Genomic DNA, 14953 nt, shown 5'->3' on the forward strand with positions numbered 1-14953 from the left:
AATTCAATAGTTAGGGACGAGATGAATGCTGTTTGGAAGTAAGATCCGATTTCACAATAAAAATTATTCTATTTGGGTGTGGTTTTTTGATTCCCCTCATTTCTCGTAAGAAATCTCAAATATTAGGTAACAATAAATTTATACCTCTCATTATTTAGAATTTAGAATCATATTTAAAATCTAAAATTTATCATTATTTATCTTCCCTGAATTTAGCAAATAAAATTTTTAAGGATCATTTTACTTGATTCTGTAACAAAATTTAGTTGGGAATTGGCAAGGTCTAGGCTTGGCCTATAAACTTGTACATAGAAATAAGCCATAGCCAAGGTACCTTTGCCATAACCAACTTTTTTCTTTTTTCTTTTTTTTTTTCCGGATTTTAGAAAAATAAAAAGAAAAAGAGTGAAAGAAAATTGAAATTTGAATAAAAATTAAAAATAAAAAATAAAATAGGGTAAAATGAATAAAATGGAAGGAATATATATGTTGTGTTATTTTTTAGGTTTGGCTATAACTTTAAATGCCAACATTGGGGAATTTGATGAGTATTGGCAAAAAAGAAAACTTGAAGTTGTGAAATATTTTGAGGAAGCTTACCACTCTCACCCTTACAATGTCACTCATCACTTTAATCAACAAGTTCACTTGTGAGTTATTTTAATAATAATATATTACCTTTATTTTTTTAATAGTTCGGTTGTTTTTTTTTTGCATAAGAAAGATATGGTTAATGTTTTGTATGATCGTCTTAATGCATGCACATTACATAATAGAAGTATATATTAGTTTTTTATATTATTTAATTTGTGCATAATCAATAAAGTCATCAAGAATTAAAATAGTGTATTAAGTAGTGTAAAAAATAAAGCTACTATTAATAGCTAGCTAACCGAAACAATATATTTTTTTTAGATGTAAATTAATTACGTAGTTAGATTGGTATTAGTTAGTAATAGAAAATTGTGAACATAATTTTTTTTATAATCAAAGTTTCATTACCATGGAAATAAGTTTCGACTGTTTTTGTTAGTCGAAATAAATGTAGTCGGTAAATATTAACAATTGTAAATTTAGTGGAATTCCGACTAACACATGGTTGGTAGGTGTTTAGTCGGAATTTTGATTGCCTGAGATGATAGGACTTTAGTCAGAATTCCAAGTATTTTCCTACTATACTTCAGTCGAAAATTTCCCACTGGCGTATAGTAGGAAAACATTCGAAATACTAAAAATTTAAAAAATTATCCAAAATTCATCTATTAAAGTAATATAATTTTCGACTGAACAAAGTTATTTTCTTATGAAAGACACAACAAAAGTATGAAAAACTAAAAAGAAGACAAGAAGAAACCTCTTAGGAAAGATTCATATGCATACAGGTCTATGCGAAGCAACAAACCCTATCGACGCTTGTTGGAGATGCCAATCGAATTGGGCAGAGAATCAAAAGAGACTAGCCGATTGCGGCATCAGGTTTGGCAAGGGGACGACCGGGGGAAAAGTCGGACGATTTTAAGAGGTAACGGACCCTTTAGACAACGACATGATTAACCCAAAATTTGGAACTTCTACGACATGTAGTGATCCAGTTAGAGCCACTTTGGATCATATTTGATAGGTCAATGAACATAAGATTAAGCCAAGAATTGATCATGACAGGCGACAAAACAATTGATACAAGAGGAGCGAGTGTACATATTGCTAATGGGGCAGGAATTACTATACAATTTGTTAAGAATGTAATTATACATGGTCTACATATTCATAAATCATAATATATATGCTGGTAATGGAGGGTATATTAGGGATTCTACAACCCATTTTGGGTTTAGAACAAAAAGTGATGGTGATGCTATTTCTATTTTTGGATCTTCGAATGTTTGGATTGATCATCTTTCTATGGAAAGAGCTACTGATGGACTTATTGATGTAATTCAAGGATCATTTGCTGTTACTATCTCCAATTGTCATATGGCTGATCATAATGAGGTATATATTCACCTTAATTCATTAGCTTAATTGGATGTACTTCCCTTTATTTTGAAGGCTTTTTGGTTGGTTTTTTGTCCCATTATTTATACGTCAAAAAGATTTTATGATAGACAGATTTTAAGTTAATTAATTAATTGAAAAGTTAGCTTTTAAATCAAAATAAAAATGTTAGCTACATGAACATGTTGGTTGATCAAACAGTCTAAAAGACTTTATTGGTAGACAAGTTTCAAGTTAACTCATTAAGTGAAAAGTTAGCTTTTAAGTGGAAATGAAAAGACTACTATATGGCCATGCTGATTGATCAAACAATCAAAAGGACTTCGTAGTAGACAAATTTCAAGTAAGTAAATTAAGTGAAAAGTTAGCATTTAAGTTGAAATGAAAAAGTTGCTACAATGTCATGTTGTTTGATCAAACACTAAAAAAACTTGTTTAGTAAATTGAGTAGTTAACCTTACTTAAAAAAATTATACTCCCTCCTATTCATGCTACTAGTCCCATTTAGTTTTTTACACTTGCCGAGATAATATTTTAACCCTTAATATCTCAAATTATTTAATTAAAAATTATCAAAAGTTGATATTAATAATTCTTGTATAGAGACGAATCAAACAAGATCCCCGCAATACTATATTTTAACTTATAAACTAAGAGTAAAATACAAATTAAAAGTGATAAGTGAATAGTGCCCAAAAATAAATGGGACAAGTAGGATGAATAGGAGGGAGTATTTTTTTTTTTTACAATTTTGCAATATTTTCATATGAAAATTGAGTAGTTAATTCTATAAAAATATTTGTAGGTTTTTCTTTTTGGGGCATTAATTAAATGACTATGTTGAAGACGAAAAGATGCAAGTCACCGTAGCATTCAATCACTTAAATTCTTAACTTTTTCAAAAATTCTTTGAGAGACCGTCTCTAACTGGGCCGATTCATTATATGTTTTTTTAAATATTGCAAATAGACATTAAGAATGATGTAAATAGACATGTAAGATATTGAACTTAGACATTAAGGATTCGGTAAGTAAGCATTAATGATAATGTAAGTAGGCATCAAGAATACGGTAAATAGACAGTAATCTTTCATGAGCTGAATTTGAGATACATCTCTCAAAAAGACGGTCTCTCAAGAGATTAGTTGTTTTTCAAATACTTAACTTTTTTGTTTGGCCCTTCTAAAATTACCTTTAATCATTAGTTTGTTTATATTAAGTTGGCTCCCACATAAGATCTACCAATATCCGAAACCACTCTTATGCGAGATCTAATCCAGAATTGTAGTATAATATTCAAAATTATTTTTATGCAAGAGCGAACGACCCAGAATACTAGTATAATTAGGTGGACTGAACACTTTTATAGGTGTATTGAACCAACTTAATCATCATTCTTCTATTTTATACGTTACACCAATATTAATAGGAATTTTAATTGTTGACCCAGACTAGCATGACTTACCTAGGTAAACCCGAGCCTAAATTTAAATTACTTAAATGTAGTTCATAATTAAGTGTATTTATGTATACATATTATTGAAAAAATGAAGGTGACAAAGAGGGAAGCACCAGAATCAGAGTGGAAGTCATGGACATGGAGAACAGAGAAAGATTTGTTCTTGAATGGTGCATATTTTAGAGAATCAGGAAGCAACGAAATTAGCAATAATAATAAAGCTGGAATGTTTACACCAATGGATGGAACTATGGTCGGTGAATTAACAAGATTTGCTGGTCCACGCAAATGGCTGCCTGGAAACCCTTGCTAGCACTTTTTAATTATTTATTAATCTCTATATTTTTTGAATTTACAATATATATAGGAATTAAAAAAATCTTATGGTATAAATTCAAATAGACATATAGTACGTAGATGATTTAATTAGGAGCAAAATGTCTTCATGTACAACTTTTTAGATGATTTTTCCTCCTACTTAAATTTATATTCAAAGGAGAATATGTAACTTGTTTTAAATTTTAGCATAATTAATTCTAGAAATTTTCTTGTGTTATACAATGACTCTTCCGTGATGTTTGATATTTATTGACCGATAGACAGATAATGCATATATGTTATACATGATTTTTTAAATTTTCAATTTTGTTTTTTATCTACTTTTATTTATTTTATTTTATTTTAGAGTTTTTTCCAACCCGAGCACATGAAATTAAAATGCATAATCTTTTTATTTTTGAAAAAATTACCTATAATAATTCAACCTTTTCATGATTTTTCTACAATAATCCCATCGATTGATTTATCATCAATTATCCTAACTTTAGAAGGTCTTTTCTTAGAGTAAACCCGGTAACCAGATAACTAGTTATAGCAAGTTTTATTTTTTTATTAAAAAAAATAAATTAAAATAAAATGTCGAAAAAAAGTTATAAAAATATTTTAAAAAATTTCTTTTTTTTTTATTTTTCTGAATTTTTTATGTAAATTTTCAAAAACTTTCTCAAATTTACATTAATATTCAGTTTACTTTTTTTGTGAATTACCTATTATAACAGGTCATTGAATTACCTAAGCTTACTCTAGAAAAATACTCTCTAAAGTTAGGATTATTCATGATTATTATAGGAAAATCATAAAAAAATTGAATTATTTAAGATAATTTTTTTTAGATTACTAGTTTGCTACTTTTGAAAAATTTTAGTTGGTCAAATCTAATTCATTTAAAACAATAAGTAAGAATTAATTTTAATAAATAAAATTTAAATTTGATAACTAAAGATCGGGTAAATTAAACAGAGTCATAATTGGTAATGATAAATAAGGAAAAAAAATTGTTACAGTCTTACAGATTATGAAACGCCCCAATAAACCGTAATTCTTACCATATTTGCATCAAATTGTTATAAATTAGTTGTTCATGATCAAACAAATTGTTGATAATTCAACAATTTTGCCTTGTTTAATAAAATACAACTCCTTCCTTCTTCATTTTGACAAAGCTAAAATTCATCCTCTTCCCCATTTTAAATTAAACTTATTATTATATAATTGAATTCATTCATATCTCATCATTTATGTTAAGTAAATCATATGACCGCCTTTTAGTAGGCCTATTAAGGTTAAGTCGAGCTCCATTTTGAATTATATATAAATAAATAAGTCAGAAATATTTTAACCCAAACATTCTAACTTAATTTGCAACAGTTCACGATATTTGATTTCAACTCACTCAACTCATTTAGAGTTTTTTTTTTGATTCATTTTAAGAGTTAAAACATTACAATGAAAAATAGGGATATATATATATATATATATATATATATATATATATATATATATATATATATATATATATATATATATATATATATATATATATATATATATATATTCAAGTTTAGAATTTTTTTTTGAAAGAAAAAGAAGGCTAAGCATCAAATTGAATCAAATCGGAATACAAAGCGTCCTTAACAAAGATCAGGGCAACATCTTCCCAAACCTCAACACTAACTCGAGAGGAAGCCCAAGCTAACCTATGAGCTACACTATTACAAGAACGGGGACAAAAGCAAAAAGACAAAGAGTGAAAAAAATTCTTGAAGAAGAGACAGTTATTAAGAATAGCTTGCACATGAAAACCTCATTGCCCATGGAAATTCAGCGAGTCAATGATATTCTTACAATCACCTTCCACCAAAATTTCTCCTTAATGACCACCCCTGATCATTAATGCATGAAAGAGCCCAAAACAAAGACTGAGCTTTAACCTCTTCAGCGGAACTGCCGACCCAAATAGTCTTAAAGCCCGTAAGAATGAACTTACCAGTACAATCCCGGACCACAAATCCAAGACCAAATTTCTCCTTAGAAGCAGCAAAGGCACCATCAAGAGGAGGACGACCCCAAGGAAGCTTCTCCTTACTACAAGATCTAGAAAAACGAGCCGTGGAAAAAGAATGATGATAATCCTTGAGCCAATCCGAAGCTCTTCTGACATAAAGAAGAGGAGGAGCTTGGCGATTCTCAAAAACCAACTCATTCCTTGCTTTCCAAACTTGTCAACACAAAGTAACGAAGAGTTCGATCTTTAGCAACACCCAAGTTAAGCCAAACCCAATCAAGAGCATCTCTAAAAGAGGGAAACCTTCTACCTTCAAGATCAAGTTTAGAGGAATCCCATAACATTTTTGCCCAGTGACACTCAAACAGAAAGTGCATCAAGTGCTCATCCGGACCGCATCTCTTACATCCAACAAAGTTAGGGATACCTTTGGAATTGAGGTTCAAACCATGAGGGATGATATCCCAACACGCACGCCACACAAAATCTCGAACCTTAGAAGGAACTTTCAATTTCCAAAGCTTTCCCCATAAGGGATCAGGACCCTTAAACACATGAAACAAAATCCACGTCATTCATCAAATGAGAGTACACATTCTTTACACGAAGAGATCCATCGACACCATGAATCCAACATAATTCATCCTCAGCTCCACCAATGCTAATAGGAATATGTAATAAATAACCTAAGGTAACATCAACCGCCAAATCTAAACGCGGAGAAATGACACACCCTAACCCAGAGCCAACCAACCAAGCATCCAACCAAACACGGATTTTTTTGCTATTACCAACCTTCCAGCGCAAACCACCTACCAAAGCCTTACGAGCTCCCCAAATGTTGCGCCAACCATAGCTAGAATAACATCCTATCCTAGCTTTCCAAACATCACAAGAGGAAAAATATCGAGCCTTAAGAGTCCAAGCAACCACAGAGGATTGACAGAAATGAAGCCTCCTTAACTGCTTAGCCAACATGGCTTGATTAAAAGCCTCAAAATCACGAAAACCCAACCCTCCAACGTCCTTAAGCCTACAAAGAAAACCCCACGCCTTCCAACAAATTCCCTTTCTATCCTTAAGGATTCCCCACCAAAAGCGACGAATCATATTACTAAGATCCTTACACACACCAATCAAAAGCTTGAAACAACTCATAGTGTAGGAAGGAATAGCTTGCAAAACGGATTTGATGAGGACTTCTTTACCGGCCCTAAAAATCATCTTTTCTTTCCACCCTTGCACTTTCCTCCAAACTCTATCACACAAGTTTGTAAAGGAAATCTTCTTTGATTTGTCAAAAACGGTAGGCAACCCAAGATATTTCCCATGAACAACCACCTCTCTAAATCCCAGAATAGAATTGATATGATGGCGCAAACGGGTATCCAGCTTGTGACTAAAAGAGAGCTCACACTTCTCCAAATTGAGCTTCTAACCAGACAAAATCTCGTACCAACAAAGAATATTATTAATAATGGTAGTTTCCTTAATCGAAGCTCTAGAAAAAATAATGTTGTCATCAGCAAAAAAACAGGTGTGTAATATCAAGAGCATTTTTGGCAATACAAACTTCACGCAACATCTTAGAATGAAAAGCTTGCTTAATCAAAGCACCCAAACCTTCGACACACAACAAAAATAAATAAGAAGAAAGCGGGTCACCTTGTCTCAAACTCCTCTGAGAAAACATAGGAGAAGTAAGCTGGCCATTAACTAAAAAAGAATAGGACACCAAAGTCACACACTCCATAACCCTAACCACCCAAATCTCCAGAAAACCCATATGAAGCATAATGTCGTTAAGATAATCCCATTCGATCCGATTGTAGGCTTTGCTCATATCAAGTTTCAAAGCCATAAAACCCCTTTTTCGAGCCGAACTGATATTCATAAAATAAAAAATATCCGAAGCCAATAGGATATTATCTGTAATAAGACGCTCCGGAACAAACACACTTTGATTATCATCAATGATATCAGGCAAGAAAGTTTTCAATCTATTAGCGAGAGTTTGGGAAATCAACTTATACAAGACATTACGCAAGCTAATCAGACGAAGGTCCTTCATCTCATGAAGCCTTTTGACTCAGAATCAAAACCACGTGGGTATTATTCACTTTAGCTGGCATACCCCCAAAATTAAGGAATCGAACAACCATACTGCAAACCTCCTCTCCCACAACATCCCAAAACCTACTATAAAATAAAGCGGGAAAACCATCCGGACCAGGTGCCTTAGTCGGGTGCATGTCTTTTAAAGCCATAACAACATCATCTTTGGAATAAGGCTTCAAAAGAACATCTCGCATAGCATCAGTTAAGCGCACCTCAACATTCTCAATAAGGTCTTTATCAATAGGAGGCCTAGAAGATAGAAACAACTTAGAATAATATGCGTTGACCACACGCATAAGCTCCTCCAGAGCAAACTACTCCACACCCGAAGAATCAAATAAGGAAATAATTTTATTCCGTTTCTACGATGAGAAGCACGATAATGAAAATAAGAAGTATTCTTATCCCTATCTCTCAAAATAAAGGGTCTACTCCTTTGCCAAGCTTCAGTTTCAATGTTTTTACGAATGTCTCTAATCTCATCTTCAACTCTACGTAATTCTTCAATAATTGAAGTAGTTTGAGCCATCCAACGAAGTCTATTCAACCTTTTTAATAGCCACCTGAGACGCTTATGAATGTTCTTAAAATTATGTTTGCCTCACCTATCCAAGATACGACCACAATGCGAAATCTTCTCAGACCACAAGCCAAAACTATCCTTCCCCGCATCACGCCAAGCAAGAGAAATAACACTCTCAAAATTCTCCACATGAAGCCATTTCGCTTCAAATTTAAAAGGTCTTTCCTCCCACGGCAGCTCATTAGCCAAACTCTAATCTCCTTATTAGCATACACAATGATGGGATTATGATCCGACGAATCCCACTCCAAATTGTTGACCGAGAAAGAAGGGAACAGGTCCAACTAAGCATCATTAGCCAAAGCCCTATCCAGCCGTTCTTCAATGAACTCCTCCCCTCTCTTATTCGACCAAGTGAAAGAATAATCGGAACACCCCAAATCCTTAAGGCTACAAAAGTCAACAGCATCACGGAACCCAGAAATGGAACCCATATCACACACGTTGCCACCCTTTTACTCAGCTTCAATAAAAACCTCATTAAAGTCTCCAGCAACGTCCAACCATGGCATATTAGGACAGCTACCCAAATCCTTCAGCAATTCCCATGTCCTCTACTTATGACCCGACTCCGACCACCCCTACACATCAGTCCCCCTCCAGCACTCACCCATATCACACTTAACCTCAAAATTAATATATCTCTGACCCAAAGACCTAATGCTAAGATCAATTGATTCAACCACAAAAGAGCCAAACCACCCGCCCTACCTTCAGCAGCCACCCAAACACCACAATCCATAATCAACTTACGCTTAATACAATCCATTTCCGAATCCCACCTCTTCGTCTCACAAAGAAAAATAACATCTTGAGGGTATTGACGAATAAGATCCGCAAGAGAAAGAATTGCCTCAGGACTCCCCAATACCCGACAATTCCAAAAAATCAGCTTACTCATTGCTCATCAAGGGTCCAAGATGTGGGACCCACCACGTACTCCTCTACAGACCCTTGGTAATCCTTATCAACCTCCATTGAATTAATACGACGCTTCTGGGATGTCTTAATCTCACCTTCCTCTAAGCCATAATCCACAAAGAAACCCACATCTCTCTTACCCATGCAGGCTGCATGGGACTGTTCACCCAAAGTCACCCGATGTTCCCCACGATTTTGCCTCCTCCACTTCCTACACTTTCCATGCATCCTATGAGAAATAAGACTGTGCGAAGACCTCTGATCAAGATCAGCAACTCTTGCAGAATCATCAGCCCCGTCTCCCTTGACCTCCCTACAATCCTCCTTATTCCTACAGGACTCATCAACACCCACCAGACCTTGCTCCTTATGAGGAACAACCACCACACACCCTCTTAAACTACCTCTCTCCTGCCGGAAATCCTTAACCAAAGAGCGATCCCCCTCCCTATCATGAACAGACATATCAAAAAAGACATTATTCAAACCATCAGTAACATCTTGAACAGTCGTATAATCAAGACTCCTCCTACCATGATCACTACTCCGTCACATAAAGATTCAACGAGTTGGTACCCGAAGAAACCCCAACAGTTTCATTTTCTTTTGTCAAGAACTCCTCCTTAAAAGCTTTCCATGGAGATGCTCTTAGAGATGCACCAAATTTCTTTTCCGGCGTGCAATCCCCAGAATCTTTAAAAACACATGATCTTTGAGAGGTTCCCGCACATCAACCCGAACTCTAATTCTAAAAGATTTTTCCATACTAATTCTGCCCGAGCTCGCCACTTCCATGAATTCCCCCACTTTATTGCCAAGAACTTTCGCGTTATCATCATTTCCCCTACCCTTAAATGCTAGATCATAAAATCTTACCTACATCGAAAGTTTGTATATAATTAAATCCGAAGGTTTCATCAGTTTATCCAATTCCTCTAAAAGAAGAGGATATTTATCAAAGTACCAAGGTTGTCCCGTCAAAATTTTCTGTTTGTCACGCCAATGGAAAAACTGAAACCGATTGTTGAAAAAGAGTGACTCGAACAAGTTACCAGGCAGAGAGACTTCCGCAGGGCTTGGAGGACATGCTGTCCCAGTCCGCGGGGCGCGGAGTTGGTTCTGCTCCTTTTCACAGCCTGCGTAATGACGGTTTCTTGGCACGTTTTTGGCCGGTTATTCTTAGTTCTTAACGGTTTTTTGTATTTTCTTAACCCTAATTTCTTTTTATTATGAGGTATACGATATAAAGGCCCCATGCAATTAGAATTAGAATGAGATGCAATGAAAAACACAAAGTGAGGAAAACCAAGAGAGAAAAAGCTTAGAGAGCTATTGTTATGGTTTCTCGTGTTCATCTTGTAATCTCCCGGTTTATAGTGAAAAGTTTATTCTCGGTGCCGGTGGATGTAGCTATCACGTTGATAGTGAACCATGTTAATTTCTCGATGTGATTTTCTCTATTGTTTGTTTGAATCTTTATTGTTTCATTATTGTTTTCGATCTTCGCTTCCGTTGTCGCACAACACTGATAAAGATTACGCCCGAAATTAACAATATCCACACCATTCTTAACAGTCCATACACTTTTCAAACTAGTGATGAACGTAGCTGGGTTAGGACATTTATTCGTCCACAATTTCCCTATGAGCCCCAATTCAAGCCTATCATTATCAGTCTCCTCATCCGAGCCATCATCAACCCATTCAACCTCCTTATCACAACCATTTAGACCACCCTCCTGTTTCCCAGAAACATCATCAGAACCACGAGAAACCCCATCCCCAACAATCTTGGATCCAAGAATGGATCGACAATCATCAAGCTTATCTTTCAGAGAAATATCCACCCCACCCTTGGATGGAGAAGAAACAGAAGAGCCAATAATGGCTACTGGCCGTGACTCCAAGTCACACAGACTCCATGAATAAGAAAAGACCCACACAACACTCGTAGAAAACCCTCAGAAAAATCCTAGAGTGAGAAACTAGAGAGAGTTCAAGTTTAGAATTTGACTTTAATTTAATTCATTTAATGTAACTCATTTAATAAAAATAGCATGACAAATTAACCCATTTAAACTCATTTAATAAAAGACCATGTCAAATTAACCCATTTAATTAATTGGGTTAAAAGTTTCAACTTAAACCGACTTTTTTTGAGTTAGGTTTAGTTTGAATCAACAAGTCGAATTAATTTTTGCTGGCTTACCTTTTATGACCCTAAATAAACAAAAGACTTCCCTCGTAAAATGACTTGAATACTTTAAAATAATAAATTACTCTTTCGAAAATTATGAAATAGTCTAGTTTATGAGATATTTTATTTTATTTTTGTAATAGAATTTGATTTTCAATATTTACAAAAAGTCTACTTATTTATTTTCCGTCTAACCCGTAGAATTCTCTAGCGTATCATCAAGTAAAAAAAACAAAAATAAAAAATTTACTCTTTCTCAAGAAAAAAAAAAGCCTAATTAACTAATGGTTTATTCTTTCTTTGCCACCTAAAGAAAACTGTAATTTTTTAACACCTTTCATTGAACTTTGCAAAAAAGTTGTTAAATTAATCTCCTTCTAATTCAAGGTAGGTGACAGGTAGGAATTAACAAGCGGTGAAATTCAATTTTATAAAATTAAAATTTCTTCTCATTATACAATAATTAAGTTAGCTATTAATATTAAGCTTAATTAATTATTTTTGTAAGTAAAACCCCAACCTAAAGAAATATGGAGAAACAACTAAATTTGTTTCTCTTATTATGTTCTTTAGGATTTTTCTTCGTCTTAACTTGGGCACAAAATTTCAACAATGAAGAAGAATCTCATAGGTATTGGAAATTACGTGAACAAGAAGCCAAGAAGAGAATTGGGGAAGCTTACCACCCTTATCCTTACAACGTCACCAACCACCTTAATCTCCGAGCTCATTTGTAAGTCTCTTAACTTTTGATTGATTTTGAGAATCGAATTTTGTCCTAATTAAAGTATATATCACTTTTTCCAGAAAAATCTAAGTTTAATTTTTATTGTTTTTTTTTTCTAATTTTTACCTTTTCTCGACCTTTCTATACATCAAGAAATTTTTTTAGAATTTTCCTATATTTTGTATATAATGTTTAATGTTTTAAAATACATAAAATATATTTCAATAATACACATGTTCAATGGGTTAAAAAAATAAAGTCGAGGGGATTTAGTGAAAAACAAACTCTTCCATCTTATCTCATTATAAAAACAATTTTGACCACTAATTGGTTAATATGGTTTTGGAAATTCAATATTACTTTGACGAAAGTGTGCTATTTATCAAAACATGTTGTGCAATATAATTTACAGGATAAAATGATGCTAAACATTTATAGTTTTTTAATTTAAAAGTAAATGATTTATTAAACCATTTACATCTTTTATTTATTTCGTAAAATTATATATGATGTTTGCTATTAAGAGTTATAAAGAACCTCTTTGTTAGTTTTATCATTAATAATGGTAGGATCATTGTATACATCTAACCCTATCGAATTTCACCCTAGATGGGAGCCATTTAATGACGTTGGATACTGAAATGGAAAGATAGCATATATATATATATATATACATATATATATATATATACATACATATATATATATATATACATATATATATATATATACACATATATATATATATATATACACATATATATATATATATATACATATATATATATATATACATATATATATATATATATACATATATATATATATATATATACATATATATATATATATATACATATATATATATATATACATATATATATATATATATACATATATATATATATATATATATACATATATATATATATATATATATATATACATATATATATATATATACATATATATATATATATATATATATATATATATATATATATATATATATATAAGCTAAAGGTATTAATTTTACATGACATAGGTTACAAAGAAAGTGGGAAAAGAATGAAGCAACTAAAGTAGGAACAAACAACACAAGAAGGGGATTAGCAAAGGTATACAGGAGAAGCTGCATGTATACAAATCCGATCGATCAATGTTGGAGATGCCAACCTAATTGGGAAAAGAAAAGGAGGGTTCTAGCCAAATGTGCATTAGGGTTCGGTAAAGGAACCATCGGAGGTAAGCTAGGGCGCAAGTATTTGGTAACCGACTCCTCAGATGATGATATGGTTAACCCTAAACGTGGAACTCTACGTCATGCAGTCATACAAAAAATACCTCTATGGATCGTGTTTGCTAAACCTATGACAATTAGGCTCAATCAAGAACTAATAATGACGAGCAATAAAACTCTGGATGGTCGAGGAACATTTGTTAGTATCGAAGGCGGAGCAGGTATCACTATCCAATTTGTAGAAAATATCATTATCCATGGGATTAGGTTTCGAAACATAGTCTCCGGAACAGGAGGAATGATCAGAGATTCAGTTGATCATTATGGTTTCAGGACTCCAAGTGACGGAGATGCAATCTCTATATTCGGATCTCATCATATTTGGATAGATCATTGCTCATTCTCGAAAGCCTCAGATGGGATCATCGACATCATTAAAGGATCTACTGCCATTACAATTTCCAACTGCCATATAACTGATCACAAAAGGGTATTCCTATTTGGTGCCAATGATGAGCACCAAGAAGATAGACAAATGCAAGTTACACTTGCATATAATCATTTTGGGAAAGGATTAGAACAAAGGATGCCAAGATGTAGATGGGGATTTTTCCACATAGTTAACAATGATTACACCCATTGGTTAATGTATGCAATTGGCGGTAGCATGAACCCTACAATTATTAGCGAGGGAAATCGGTTCATTGCTCCTCCAAATCCAAGGGCCAAGGAAGTTACACATAGACAAAAGCCCCAATCTAAATGGGACACCGGAATATGGGTTTCAAACAAGGACATGCTTGTAAATGGTGCTACTTTCCAACAATCTTTCCCTACTTATATTGCCCTAGATAAAACTAGGATGATATATCCAATGCCCGGGACATTCGCCGGCCGGGCTGTCAAATTCGCCGGACCATTAAAATGCACTTCTTATTATAAATGCTAATATTTGTCGATCGTTGAACTAGAAAGAGTCGTTTTTTGTGTCTTTACTAATAGAGTATATAACATATTCTAAGACTACCACTACAAATTTAACCAAATAATCGTAGTCCTAAAATATGTTATATATATCATAGTTGGTTACCGTTGATCATAGAAATACAAATTTGCACAAATTAATGAATTACTTGTATGAAGTCAATGGAACACAATAAAAGATCACTAATAATTAACATGTATTCCATGAATTATTCTATTTAGGCGCTTATATTGCTAGAATCATAATTGATATTTAATGGTATAAATAACGCATATAAGATTTATGACGGAATTTGAGCAATTTGAATGAGGGGACAAAATACAAAAGCCGAATAATTTTAAAATGCATAAAAGATTAAATAAAAATTTAATACTTGAAAAGAGAT

The 14953-nt window shown here is 33.3% G+C and overlaps 3 protein-coding genes across 3 annotated transcripts; 2 read left to right on the plus strand and 1 right to left on the minus strand.

Moving 5' to 3' along the window:
- Positions 1-56: 56 nt before the first annotated feature.
- On the plus strand, positions 57-3767 carry LOC130821787 (probable pectate lyase 7). The gene is given in 5 exon segments (XM_057687566.1): positions 57-650; positions 1383-1570; positions 1572-1775; positions 1777-1992; positions 3549-3767. Coding segments are annotated over 5 exon segments (861 nt in total). The 5' UTR covers positions 57-616.
- A 1617-nt stretch (positions 3768-5384) lies between these two features.
- On the minus strand, positions 5385-7869 carry LOC130821788 (uncharacterized). Its single transcript, XM_057687567.1, has 5 exons — positions 7372-7869; positions 6402-7232; positions 6109-6343; positions 5645-6011; positions 5385-5502 (listed from the first exon to the last, which is right to left on the minus strand). Exons 1-5 carry the CDS (start codon positions 7867-7869, stop codon positions 5385-5387), a joined length of 2049 nt encoding a protein of 682 aa, XP_057543550.1.
- Positions 7870-12096: 4227 nt separating this feature from the next.
- On the plus strand, positions 12097-14773 carry LOC130820852 (pectate lyase-like). The gene is made up of 2 exons (XM_057686393.1): positions 12097-12349; positions 13389-14773. The coding sequence occupies exons 1-2, from the start codon at positions 12147-12149 to the stop codon at positions 14530-14532; spliced, it is 1347 nt and encodes a 448-aa protein (XP_057542376.1). The 5' UTR covers positions 12097-12146; the 3' UTR covers positions 14533-14773.
- The last annotated feature ends 180 nt before the right edge of the window (positions 14774-14953 follow it).

Source organism: Amaranthus tricolor, chromosome 8 (assembly GCF_026212465.1).
Source record: "Amaranthus tricolor cultivar Red isolate AtriRed21 chromosome 8, ASM2621246v1, whole genome shotgun sequence".
NCBI lineage: Eukaryota > Viridiplantae > Streptophyta > Magnoliopsida > Caryophyllales > Amaranthaceae > Amaranthus > Amaranthus tricolor.

What these genes read in the sequence shown, in the direction of transcription:
- LOC130821788 (XM_057687567.1), bottom strand. Translation starts at nt 7,869, where the DNA reads ATGAAGGACCTTCGTCTGATTAGCTTGCGTAATGTCTTGTATAAGTTG. An exon ending in GTGTCGATGGATCTCTTCGT is followed by an intron (nt 6,344 to 6,401) that starts GTAAAGAATGTG and finishes CATGTGTTTAAG; the next exon opens with GGTCCTGATCCCTTATGGGG. An exon ending in AGGAGAAATTTTGGTGGAAG is followed by an intron (nt 5,503 to 5,644) that starts GTGATTGTAAGA and finishes TTCTTGTAATAG; the next exon opens with TGTAGCTCATAGGTTAGCTT.
- LOC130820852 (XM_057686393.1), top strand. Translation starts at nt 12,147, where the DNA reads ATGGAGAAACAACTAAATTTGTTTCTCTTATTATGTTCTTTAGGATTT. An exon ending in CTTAATCTCCGAGCTCATTT is followed by an intron (nt 12,350 to 13,388) that starts GTAAGTCTCTTA and finishes TACATGACATAG; the next exon opens with GTTACAAAGAAAGTGGGAAA.